At 50.2% G+C, this 13,446-nt stretch overlaps 1 protein-coding gene across 3 annotated transcripts in view; it reads left to right on the plus strand.

The window, feature by feature from the left end:
- The window catches only part of LOC140204925 (proline-rich protein 12-like), a 102,401-nt gene that overhangs the window by 70,959 nt on the left and 17,996 nt on the right, over positions 1-13,446 (plus strand). For all 3 annotated transcript variants that reach the window (XM_072271895.1, XM_072271897.1, XM_072271896.1), the window contains exons 7-12: positions 4,450-4,566; positions 5,348-5,605; positions 7,921-8,037; positions 9,202-9,335; positions 10,119-10,321; positions 11,852-11,977. In XM_072271895.1, coding sequence (XP_072127996.1) covers positions 4,450-4,566; positions 5,348-5,605; positions 7,921-8,037; positions 9,202-9,335; positions 10,119-10,321; positions 11,852-11,977 — 955 coding nt within the window. The remainder of the gene's footprint in view (positions 1-4,449; positions 4,567-5,347; positions 5,606-7,920; positions 8,038-9,201; positions 9,336-10,118; positions 10,322-11,851; positions 11,978-13,446) is intronic.

The following is a 13,446-nucleotide window of genomic DNA, read 5'->3' on the forward strand; positions in this document are numbered from 1 at the left end:
CAGTAAAACACATAACATTGCACTCCCGAAATGTTCTCTGACTCCTGGCTAGCACCGTCAACTCGTCCATTTTATTACCTAGCGATCTCACATTGCCCATAATGAGAGAGGGAAGACATGGCTTATAACTCCTCTTCTCCATAAGTCTCTGTTGTCTCAACCCGGTCCTCTTTCCTCACCTTTTTGATCCCCCTCTGCATCCTCTGTGTGTTTTCCTCCAGATTTCAGCCAGGGTGTCCGCCGCTCTGTTCGCTAAACCGGCCGGCATAAGCGCAGTCGGCTGGTCCCTGGAATAAATGATGCGACCATACTTCTGCCCCGCTAATGAGACGTGTCCGAATGTAACTATTTCCAGCGCTAAAAACCCAAATAAAACTCTCTCTACCAGCATGTTAGAGAGGGTGCAGCTTCAACGTGTTACCATGAAAAAAAAACAACAAATAACGTAAGTTTAAAAAGTAAGAAGAAAAAAGTAAGAAAACTAGTTAGAGCGGCTGTAACAGGCTGCATGCACGACCGGCGCATGCTACCAGACCAGCAATCACAAAATGCTGGAGGAACCCAGCAGGTCAGGCAGCATATACGGAGAGGTGTAAACAGTCGACATTTTGGGCTGAATCCTTATGCAAAAAAGTTGGAGGACTTTGTGGAATGGAAGGGTCACAGAGCTTTTTGAATTTACTTCATCTCTTACATCCTTCATGTACGTGAGGAGTAATGATGTTTACGTTACGTCTCTGTCTGAATGTGCAATTTATAGTAATTTGTCATAAAAAGTATGACAACAGGGCAGTCAGTATAGCATAGAAATACAATTGTATCAGCGTGAATTAATCAGCCTGATGGCCTGGTGGAAGAAGCTGTCCCGGAGCCTGTTGATCCTGGCTTTAATGCTACAGTACCGTTTCTTGGATGTTAGCAGGTGGAACAGTTTGTGGCTGGGATGACTCGGGTCCCCAATAAACCTTCGAGCCCTTTTTTTGCACCTGTCGCTGTAAAAGTCCTGAATAGAGGCTTTATAGAAGGTTAAAAGGTTGGTGCAACATTGTGGGCTGAAGGCACTGTTCCCTCTAAGCTGCATGGGTGCACGGCCACGCAGTAACTGAAATGCCCCCACGCACATATCCTTTGTTGCTGCGCAGCTGGTACCTTTTATATAATGTCCAATGCAGTTTTCAGCCGGCAAAACAATTTCCTGCTCAGCGCAATGGTTGGTCCACACAGGAGTAAAGATAAATTTAAAGGGAACATTGGCCGAAGGGCCTGTACTGTGCTGTACGATTCAATGTTCTACTTTCTCGTCTGGCTCCCCTTTGGAACCAATCTCTTTGACCTGCCCTAGTTCTCAAGTGTCTTTGCCGAGTATGGCTTTGTGCTTGCTCTCAGGGACCCTGTCCAACTTACATTCTCGGTGCTATTCTTTATTTGCTGTTTAATTGTCACTTTTTCTCTGTTTAGGTACAGCTTTTTGAACTATTCCTTTGTATTTCTTCCCCCCTCCCCAAAGTAAATGCCTGCAAAAAAAGTATCTCAGGGTAGCAGATGGTTCTTTTGTGATAAATTTATTTTGAACTTTGTAAAGCTCTGTGGGCCAGCTAGTGGATCTGTTCCCTTATCAGACCCGTGATTCACTCCTGCCCGCTGGTGCTGTTAATGTGGAGCTTGCAACGCTTTGGATGTGCATGTTGCATCCCTGAGGTAAAAACCTGGGATGGTTGGAAATTGGTGCCTCAAATTGGGGCCAGTCCTTGCCGGCCAAGAATGGGGTCAGGTTAATCAATGCCTCAGCTTTAAGTCCCAAGCCCAGAAGCTGACTGGTTCACAGCCAGATAGACCATAAGACATTAGGAACAGAATCAGTCCATTCAGCCCATCGCATCTGCTCTGCCATTTGATCATTGCTGATTTATTTAGCCTCTTCGTTCTCTCCAGAAGCTTTGATGTCATTGTTGCTATGCACCGTGACACGGGCAGTCACGGTCTTTTCATGACCTTGATTGGTCCTGGCAATTTTTTCTACAGAAGTGGTTTGCCATTGCCTTCTTCTGGGCAGAGTTTTTATAAAACAGGTGACCCCAGCCATGATCAATACGCTTCAGAGACCGCCTGCCTGGCGTCAGTGGTCGCATCACCAGGACTTGTGATGTGCACTGGCTGCTCGTACGGCCATCCACCACCTGCTCCCATAACTTCATGTGACCCTGATTGGGGTTGGGGAAGGAGGAGGCTAAGAAGGTGCACACCTTGGCCAAGGGTGACCTGCAGGCCATCTCCTTTAGTAGAGACATATCTCCACCCTTTGACCCAAATCACCTTTATCACCATTACTAATCAAGAACCTCCGCTTTAAATACACCAAGGACAAACAGCCATTTGTGGCAATGAATTCCACAGATTCACCATCCTCTGGCAAAAGAAATTCCTCCTCATCTCTGTTCTAAGGGGATGTCCTTATATTCTGAGGCTGTGCCCTCTTGTCCTAGACTTTCCCAATATTGAAAACCTCTTCACACCTACTCCAGCTAGGCCTTTCAATACTTGGTAAGTTTCAACTCTTTGTCTACACCACTCTTCCTGGCAGAGTTTCTAACTGCAGTGTCCTTTGCTGTGACACAGTTGCCCCCCTCTAAGCCTGCAGCCTAATCAGATCTATGTCCTCTAGCTTTTAACCTCTCTGCTCGGCTGTAGGTCCTTTTTATTGGCCTAGTGTTGAATACTTTGGTTGGGAGAAGTACCCTGGGGGGGGGGGGGCACAGTTACGTGGTGGTTAACGTAACTCTATTATAGCACCAGCGACCGGGGCTCAATTCCACAGTCGTCTGTGAGGAGCTTGTACGATCTCCCCATGATCATGTGGGTTTCCTCCAGGTGCTCAGGTTTCCTCCCGCAGTCCAAAGGTGTAGTGGGTTAATTGGTCACATGGGTGTAATTGGACGGTGCAGTCTAGTTGGAACGGGGACGTCCCAAGGAGGAATTTCTTTAGCCGGTGAGTGGTGTTTCTGTGGAATTTATTGCCACAGACAGCTGTGGAGACCAAGTCATTGGGTGTATTTAAAGTGGAGTTTGATAGCTTGAGTGATGTAGCTTCAATGTGTGCAGCAGGATGTTGGAGATCTTTTACCAGCCTGTTGCTGTCTTCTTCGCTGCTTTATGTTGGGGGAGCAGCATTGGTGCTGGTGATGCAAAGTGACTAAATAAACTCATCAAGAAGCCTGGATCCGTCCTTGTCTACAACCCAGACTCTTTTGAGAGGAGGTCACTAAACAAACTGTTGTCCATTATGGACAATCAGGCACATGAGCTACTGAATAAGCAGCGGAGCACCCTTTCGAACAGACTTGTTCATCTCCACTAGTCACAGGATCATTACAGAAAATCTTTCCTACAAAACCAATAAGCATATACAACAGTCCATCTCTGTGTGACAGAAGAACACACATCATAGTACAATAGTCTCTGTTTTATTATTTAGTACATTATGATTGCACAGTTGTAAATTATTGTGTATATTATTATTCTGTACTTTATTATTAAGTTTGCACACAGCTAAGTGTGTTTTTAAACGTTGCTGCTCTGATGAAATAATTTCCTACCCGGGATCAATAAAGTACTTATTATTGATTAGTAAGGGTGTCAAAGGTTATGTGGAGAAGGCAGGTGAAAGGAGTTGAGATAATAAATCAGCTGTGATGGAATGGCAGAGCAGATTCAATGGACAGAATGACCGAAGCCTGTTCCAGTGAGCTTAGTAGCAAAGTCTTCATGCAACAACCAGACACCATTGAAGAGAAGTCCATAGTGTCCTATCGTTCAGGTAGGGTGGAGGTTGTGCAGGTCAGTTCGAGAACCTGATAGTGCCAGGAAAGTAGCTGTTCCTGAACCTTGAAGTGTCTCAAAGTGGGGATTAAACAGGGTTCGATTGTGAGATCCAGAGTTGGCACAGGGCAGGTCCATTCAACAGTCGGATATCAGCGAGGTGAAAGCTGTCCTTATGTCTAATGGGACATGTTCAGCAGTTTTTGTACCTTCTACCTGATGGGAGAGGAGATACGGGAGATTTGGGTGCAGAGAAGTTTAAGTTTGACTGATGAAATAAATTTTTAATTAAAATGAGCAAATTATCACGGAAAGCCCTCAACTTACTTTGGGTGGAGTAAGTCTGCTGGGTGATGGGTGATTTCAAAGCGGTGAGGGAGAGGTCAGTGTCAGCATTAACATTCATCACCTGACCAACCCAGACCCACATCCTGTGACCAAATGCTCACCCCTCACTCAGTCCCGTCGGTGTGACTGGACAGTGCGGCCGGCTGGAGTCTGTTGTGGCCGGTACAGGCTGGAGGGTGGGCACTGTGCGGTCCTGTGGGTAGGCTGGCCTGACGCAGGGAGTGGGCTGGAAGAGGGGCCCAGTTCCCTGATAACTGATGTTCCCCCCGCCCCACTCTGCCACAGGTGGCCATGCAGAACGGGACGGAGCCGCCCCCCATCTGGCGCGTGCAGAAGGCCTCACTGCAGCGGTTCGTGCCCGAGGTACGGGAAGGCAGGCGGCACTTCGCCTCCAGCACCCAGGTGAGACTCTTTCTACCCCCCCACTCCACCCCACCCCAGCTGAAATCCCGTGCTCCAGTCCCTCCCCAAACCTCCTACCATTCATAACACTGCATGCTGTCCTCTGACTCCATTCCCTGCTTTTTACCTCACCTCTGTTTCACCCCTTACTGCTGTGTTCAAAACCACAGCTCTCCATCCCTCACCCCCTCCTCTCCCCCAATGACCACCTCCATTCTCCTCCCCTCATTCTCGTCCTCCTTCATGTCCTCATTGTCCCTCCTCATTCTCCCTCCACAACTCTCCCCTGGTCTCCATCCCACCCTCCCCTCGTCTCCATCCCACCCTCCCCTCGTCTCCATCCCCCTCCCCTCGTCTCCATCCCCCTCCCCTCGTCTCCATCCCCCTCCCCTCGTCTCCAACCCCCTCCCCTCCCCTCGTCTCCAACCCCCTCCCCTCCCCTCGTCTCCAACCCCCTCCCCTCCCCTCGTCTCCATCCCCCTCCCTTCGTCTCCAACCCCCCCTCCCCTCGTCTCCAACCCCCTCCCCTCCCCTCGTCTCGTCTCCAACCCCCTCCCCTCGTCTCGTCTCCAACCCCCTCCCCTCATCTCGTCTCCAACCCCCTCCCCTCGTCTCCAACCCCTCCTCCCCTCGTCTCCAACCCCCCCCTCGTCTCCAACTCCCCTCCCCCCCCCGTCTCCATCCCCCTCCCCTCCGCAGCAGATTCTCTTACCCCCACCCCTACCCCCGGGCCAGGGAGCGCTGGGCCAGTGACAGGTTTCTGCTGTCCTTTCTCTGCCAGTATGTGGAGTACCCAGATGAGGTGAAGATCGACTACCAGCGCCTCTACGTCAAGTTCCTGGAGAACACGGACAAGAGGGACTACGTCCGGATCTGCTCCAAGAAGCCCTGGCACCGGCCCCTGCACCTGGCCAAGAAGCAGGAGTCGGTGGCCATCTCCGGCCAGACGGACGAGGAAGATGAAGAGAGCGGCGGCGAAGGCGTGTTCCGGGAGCGCGACGAGTTTGTGGTGAAAATCGATGACATTAAGGCACTCAAGGTGAATGACCTGGTGGCCCTCCTGGGGGTAGTGTGTCTGATCTAGCTCAGGTAACCATAGGTAGGTCAAAGGTGTAACATATAGGGGGAATGCCAGAGGTGGTGGGTGTGTGGATCACAGTGCCAGAGGCAGATACATTAGGGGCATTGAAGGGACTCTTAGATAGGCTGTGGATTAAAATGGAGGCCGATATGGGAGGGAAGGGTTAGTACTGTATGCAGCTTCGCTAAGAAAGGATATGCTGGAATTGGAAATGGTCTAGAGGAGGTTCCCGAGATTTATCCCAGGAATGAAAGGGTTAATGTTTGATGGCTCTGGGCCTGTACTCACTTGAGTTTAGAAGAATGAGGAGAAATCCCATTGAAACCTATTATATATTGAAATATATCAATAAAATGGACGTGGAGATGTTTCCTATAGTGGGGGAGTGTAGAACCCAAGGCCACAGCCTCAGAACAGAGAACATCTGTTTAACAGAGATGAGGAGGAACTTCTTTAGTCAGAGGGTGGTGAGTCTGTGGAATTCATTATCACAGGCAGCAGGGTGTGATAGGTTTTTAATCGGGTCTTGTGGTTAGATTGATCTTGGAGTAGGTTAAAGGGCCAGCACACCATTATAGGCTGAAGGATCTTCAGTGCTGTACTGTTCTATGATGAGAGGTTGGGGGGGAGGAGATAGCTGAAGGCACATCCTCTGCAGACGGCCAAGGAAACGGGGGTGGGCAATGGGCCAGAACTGGGAGGGATGGGGTGGGGGGAGTGCGCATGGATTCCTCTAGTCTCCGCCTGGGGTGTAGCGAAGCCGGCCAATGCACTGTTTATCAGCCACACCCAATGACCGTCGAGTGGGTGGGGGTGAGCTACTATCATGGGCTGTTGCAGTCCACGGGGTGTGCCCCAGGGTGCTCCTACAGAGCGAGTTCTAGGATTTGGAGGCAGGGCCCGTGAAGGAACACTGAAGAAAGGGGCCGGGTATGGCTTTGGGCCCATTCCCTCGTATCAGCTGCCTTTGACCTTGGTGCTTGAGGCCGCGAGTTTGGGAGGTGCAGGGGGATAACTGCAGTACATTTTTCTGGGTTGGACACAAACTGCTACCAGCTGGTGGTGGGCAGAGTGAATGGACAGGGTGGTTTTTGTCTCTTCTGCCTGGTGGGAGAGGAGGAAAGTCACAGTGGAGGTTTGGTTTCAGACAGGGTTAAGTTCCAGCGATGAACTAAGTCTGTAATGAAAATAACCGGATTGTCACGGAAAACCAATGGGAGGGGGGTGAGGTGGAGGTCTGCTGTAATTGTTCACACTGGATGACACAGTGCTGTGGGGAAGGTCAAAGGTTCATGCAAGTTACAACTCTGAGATTCGTCTTCTCCAGATAGCCACAAAAGCAAGAAAAATCATGGAAGTCAGTTCAGAGAGAAGCAGCACCCCCCCGCACGCAAAAAGAATGGCAACATGATCACCAACTCCCAAAACTCCTCCCCCGCACAAAACACAACAAGAACATTGCTCCCTCTCCCTGGACAAAAAAAGTAACCAAAACTAACAGAATATTGAAAACTATAAGACCACAGTCCAAATCCATATCCATAAATACAGAAAACCACGGTAACATTCACAGCAACAGGCCAGACAGGCTTCTCCTCTGCGGCAGCAGACGATCCCACCAGCGATCAGAAGGCAGGCAGGCAGCGCTCACCCTCCACATTTGCCTCGATGTCTCAATCTCCCTCGTCGCTTAAGTTGGCGAAATGGAGTCAAACGTCAGCTCACGCCTCGCCTCGAGGCTTGCACTGGCTGCCTCCCGGAGAGAGCAAAGCACTGGGTCACCCAAACGATCCCCGAACTGCAAGTCGCAGGTTCCGACGGGTCCAGAAGTGCATTCTAGATGAAAAACAGACATGAAAGGCGTGGAGTAAATAGTTTTGTGGTCTATCCGGAAGACGTCGTCTGAGGACGTGTTGTATGCAGGCACCATCTTGACCGGAGGTTATTGTCTGCCTCGCCGCTGATACCTATCACCTGTTTCCCCCCCCCCCCACAACCCATCCCATGTCATGTGACCGAACACATCGTCCCTGACCCTCACTCAATCTTGCCCTGTAACCAGACAATACATCTAGCTGAGGGTGTACCATGGGGAGAAGAGTGAATGACCGGTATGGGAGGGGGGTCTTTGATTATGTCAGCTTGCTTTTGTGAGGCAGCGGTTAACGGAGAGGAGGCTGGTTTCCGCGACACCAGAACTGTGTCCACTTCTCTCAGCAGCCCCTCCGGGTACTGCGAGTCAACGCCGGGCTAACAGTTTGTTGTCCACACAGCTGGCGATGCAGGCAGGGCGCGAGCCCCCTCCCGTCTGGCGCGTGCAGAAGGCCCTGCTGCAGAAGTTCACCCCCGAGATCCGCGACGGGCAGCGGCAGTTCTGCGCAACCAGCAAGGTAAGGTGGGGTGGGTGTCTGGGCGAAGCATCTGGAATGTTCTGGAAGCTACCGAGCCAATGAAACCCCGCAGAGTCGGGTCACCGCGGTGTTGGACGACACGTGGCGGTCTCTGCACAGGAAGATCCCATCAGGAAGATTTGCCATGATCCTATAGTAATGTTGACTGGGTTGGGGAGGGAGGGGTGGATGTTGGCCATGGAACTCTTGTGAGTGCACCCATACCCATTATTTGGATTTTTTGTTCTTCCCTGCGTTTAACCGATCCCTTCAACCAATCAATGTAGCAGTGGGAATGTGGGTCCAGAATTCTGATCATCAGGGCAAGTCTCAAAGTTATAATGTTCCTCCTGCTCCTGTGTTCCACCCATCCTCCCTCCTCAATGCCTTCTCTGAGGTTTCAGGGAAGATGGGGACCTCCAGAGATCTCCCTACTCTTGGACAGTCCTCGTCCCCCTTTTGGTGCACTGGGTTATGTGGGACTCGTGGGAATGCGTTAAGATACGTCTTACGATCTTTATTCCCTGGAGTGCAGGAGAATGAGAGGAGATTTGATGGAGGTATGCAAAAGTATGAGGGGTATAGACTGGATAAATGCAAGCAGCTTTCCCCACTGAGATTGGGTGAGACTAGAACAGGGGTTCACAACTTGGGGTCCATGGCATAAAAAGAAGTTGAGGACCCCTAAGCTTGAACTAGAGGTCATAGGCTAAGGGTGAAAGGTGAAATATTTAAGGGGAACAACTTCACTCGGAGGGTGGTGTGAGTGTGGAACGAGCGACCAGCGGAAGTGGTGGTGCGGGCTTGATTGCAACATTTAAGAGAAGTCTGCATAAGTACATGGAGTGGAGGGGTATGGTCCAGAAGTGGGTGGTGAGACGAGACTAGGGTGAAAAACAACAGGGACTAGATGGGCCGAAGGGCTTGTTTCTGTGCTGTAGTCTCCATGGCTGTGATTCTATAATGCGCCAAGAACTCTCTTTACCACCCTATCTATCTGTGATGCCACTTCCAAGAAGTTATGGATCTGTATTCCCAGATCCCTCTGTTCCACTGCGCCCCTCAGTGCTTTACCAGTCGCTGTGTAAATCCTACCCTGGTTTGTCCTTTCAAAGTGCAGCAGGTATCGGGAGGCCTGACAGTGGGTCTCGCCTTCTCTTTCAGTATCTCGGGTACTTTGGTCACGCCAAGAACGAGTACCAGCGTCTCTACGTGAAGTTCCTGGAGAACGTGAACAAGAAGGACTACGTGAGGGTGTGCTCGAAGAAACCTTGGCATCGGCCCCAGCAGTCCCTGAGGTAGAGGCCCTGCTGGCCAGGGGGTCTGGTTATGTGTGTGGTCACGTGGTTTCCTGTTCTCTGTCGTAAAGAAATTGAAGGGTTATTGGCATAGGAATGGGGACTGTATGCACTTGGTGGTCAGTCTCTGGCTATGGTGAGGGTTGGACGTCTTTGGAGACGATCAGGAGCCCTTGGTGGTTGTGGGAGTCTGAGTGAGGCCTCCATCAGAGAATGTATTCCCTCAGTCTGTTGGGAGGGTGGGTTCCAGAAGCCCTTGGATTGGAGGGAGGAGGGAAGCCCTCAGGACTGAGGGGATTGGAGCAGGGATGGGGACCGAACCGCCTTCACAATGGAGAGATCACACCTGGAGTGCCGAGCCCTGCGATCCAGGGTTTCGCAGTGGGACAGTAGCAGGAATGGGGGCAGTGTTGACTCCTCCCAACCCCAGTCAGGCTGACTCCCCCGTCAGCTTTCTCATGGGACAGGGTGAGGGTTGGGGGTGTAACAGAGGACGACAATGATGGGTGTGGGGGGGGCATAGTGGAGAATAATGTGTGTGTGGGGGTGTGATGGAGAGCAGACTGTGTGGGGGGAGATGTGTGATGGAGAACAGTTTGTGTGGGGGGAGATGTGTGATGGAGAGCAGTTTGTGTTAGGGGAGATGTGTGATGGAGAGCGCAGTGTGTGGGGGTGTGATGGAGAGCAGTTTATGTGGGGGGGTTGCTGGAGAGCAATGTATGTGTGTGTGGGGGGGTAACAGATTGCCTACCGTTTACAGTAATGCTCCGTTTACGCCTGCAGGCGCCAGAACCAGGCCAAGAGCACTCCGAACCGGGTCCCGGTCGTGGTTAAACCGGAACCACCACCGCGCCCAGCGTCCAAACCCAAACAGCGACCGTCCAAAGCCAAGGCTGAGCCCCCTCCAAAGAAGAGGAAAAAGTGGCTGAGGGAGGTGGCCTCGTCTTCGGAATCAGACTCCACGCCCAACCAGCAAAGTGAGGAGGGTGAGTGACCAGTCCTCTGTCCCCGTCCCTTCCACTGGCTGGGAGTATTCACAGGGTCAGTGCAGTGGGGATGGGGAAGGTCGTGGGGCCGAACCTCCTGCTGAAGTAACTTAGTCTCACCCCTCCACCCCAGTAAGATCCCTCCACACTGTTCCATCACACACTCCCTCCACGCCCTCCCATCACATACTCCCGGTGTCAGGCACAGGGTAAAGCTCCCTCCACACCTTCCCATCACACACTTCCAGGTCAGAAACAGAGTGAAGCTCCCTCTACACCGTCCCATCACACATTCCCAGGATCAGACACGAAGTGAAGCACCCTCCACACTATCCCATCACGCACTCCCAGGATCAGACACAAAGTGAAGCTCCCTCCACACGTTATACATTCCCTGGGTCAGACACAATGAAATACTCTCCGCACTATCATGTCACACACTCCCAGGATCAGACAGAGTGAAGCGCTCTCTACACCGTCCCATCTCACACTGCCAGGGTCAGACATAGAAGCTCCCTCTGCACTGTCACATCACAAATTCCCAGGGTCAGAGTGAAGCTCCCTTCACTTTGTCCCGTGATACTCTCCCGGGGTCAGACACAGCTGTTTTGTATACATATAACACTGAATTTGTAATAAAGATATTTTGTATAAAAAAAGGGTCAGACACAGAGTGAAGCTCCCTCTACACCGTCCCTTCACACATTTCCAGGATCAGACACAGAGTGAAGCTCCCTCTACACAGTCCCATCACACATTCTCAGGATAAGACACAATGAAGTTCTCTCCACACTGTCACTTCACAAACTCCCCGGGTCAGAAAGAGTGAAGCTCTCTGTACGCTGACCCATCGCACAGTCCCGGGATTAGACGCAGAGTGAATCTCCCACCAGACTCTCCAGTCACATACACGTACACCCAGGGACAGTTCAGATATTGACTGATGGGTTGAATCTCCTCCTGGGATGCAATTAAGAAAGAAGAAGAGAGTGGATAGCCATGGGGCCACAACACCCCACGAGTGATAAACATGCCATGTTAACTTGGCTGGTCCCCATTGTAATTGTGAACAAAGGAATTTGTTCAATGAATGAATGAGTCACTCTACGATGAAAATAAGTTCAAAGTAAAATTCTTTTGCCGAGTGTGTTCGATTCCTGTAAGGAGTTTGTTCATTGTCCGCAGGACCATGCAGGTTTCCCAAAGGTGCTCCAGTTTTTTCTCTCATTCCAAAGACGTACTGGGTAGGGTTAAGGTTAGCAAGTTGTGGGAATACTACGTTGGTGCTGGAAACATGATGACACTTGCCCCCAGCACGACTCTCGCTGACTTGACCTGACACAAAACGTCACATTTCACTGTAAATAAAGTGAGAAATAAAGCTTTTGGTAAATGCTGTGGTATGCCCGCTTGAGATTCCTTGCGATTGTAAGTGGACGGGAATGAGGTGGACAAAAATCCGCATAGTACATCCGCATAGTAATCATGGTCCAGGAATGATTGTCCCTGTTGCTTCCCCCTGTGTCACAGAACGGATCCCCACTGGCCGAATCCTGAACACCCGGGCAATGAAGGAGATGTACAAGAGCTATATTGAGCTGCTGGTCAGTGCGGCTCTCGACCCAGCCATGATCGAGACGATCGAAGCCAACAACGGTAGGAACGGAATGGGGGCCTCACTCCGCATTTGCCTTTCCATTACAGGAATAAAGTACCAGGGTGCTGACTGGGTTAGAGGGCAACGGCTGGACTCAGTGGCCACTTTTTTAGGTACACCCACTTGTTTAAAAAGTCAAAGTAAGTTTATTATCAAAGTACATATATGTCACCATATACAACCCCTTGTGGGCATTCACAGTAAGTACAAAGTAACACAGTAGAATTGATGGAAAGCCACACGCAACAAGACAGACAAACAACCAAACAACACACACAAGATGCTGCCTGGCCTGCTGAGTTCCTCCAGCGTTTTGTGTGTGTCGCTCGAATTTCCAGCATCTGCAGATTTTCTCTTGTTTATGATTAGACAAACAACCGATGTGCAAAAGGCAGCATGTGCAAATACAAAAAGAACAAAAAAAAACAAGCAAATAATAATAATAAATAAGCAATAAATATCGAGAACATGAGATGAGGAGTTCTTGAAAGTGAGTCCATAGGTTGTGGGAACAGTGTAGTGATGGGGCAAGTGAAGTTGATTGGAGTTATCCCCTCTTGTTCAAGTGTCTGATGGTTGAGGGGTAATAACTCTTCCCAAACCTGGTGGTGTGGGTTGTGAGGCTCCTGTACTCCTTCCTGATGGCAGCAGCGAGAAGAGAGCATGGCCTGGGTGGTGGATTAATGCAAATATCTAATCAGCCAATCATGTGGCAGCAACTCAATGCATAAAAGCATAGGTCATAAGACATTTGGAGCAGAACTGGGCTGTTTGACCCATCGAGTCTGCTCAACATAAAACTTCTCCATGAAAGCATGGTCAAGAAGTTCATTTGTTGTTCAGACCAAACATCAGAATGGGGAAGAAATGTAAACTGAGTGACTTTGATGGTGGAATGATAGTTGGTGTCAGATGGGGTGGTTTGAGTATCCCAGAAACTGCTGATCTCCTGGGATTTTCATGCACACCAGTCTCTAGAGTTTACAGAGAATGGTGCATAAAACAAAACACATCCAGTGAGAGGCAGTTCTGTGGGTGAAAACATCTTGTTAATGAGTGAGGTCAGAGGAGAATGGCCAGACTGGTTGAAGCTGACAGGAAGATGACAGTAACTCAAATAACTACGTGTTACAACAGTGGTGTTGTAGAAGAGGATCTCTGAACGCACAACAAGTTGAACCTTGAAGTGGATGGGCTACAGCAGCAGAAGACCATGAACATTACAATCAGTACCTATTAAACTGGCTTCTGAGTGTATAGAGAGAGGTTGGACAAACTTGGGTTGTTTTCTCTGGACCGTTGGAGGCTGTGGGGAGAGCTGGTGGAAGTTTAGGAAATGATGACAAGTGCAGATAGAGCCTTTCTCTGGGGTAGAAATGTCCAATTTTAGAGGGCTTAGAGTTACTGCAAGAAGGGAAACATTTACAGGGGATGTGTGGGGCAACTTTGTTTCACCGAGTGATGACTG

Source organism: Mobula birostris, chromosome 11 (assembly GCF_030028105.1).
Source record: "Mobula birostris isolate sMobBir1 chromosome 11, sMobBir1.hap1, whole genome shotgun sequence".
In the NCBI taxonomy this organism is placed as follows: domain Eukaryota; kingdom Metazoa; phylum Chordata; class Chondrichthyes; order Myliobatiformes; family Myliobatidae; genus Mobula; species Mobula birostris.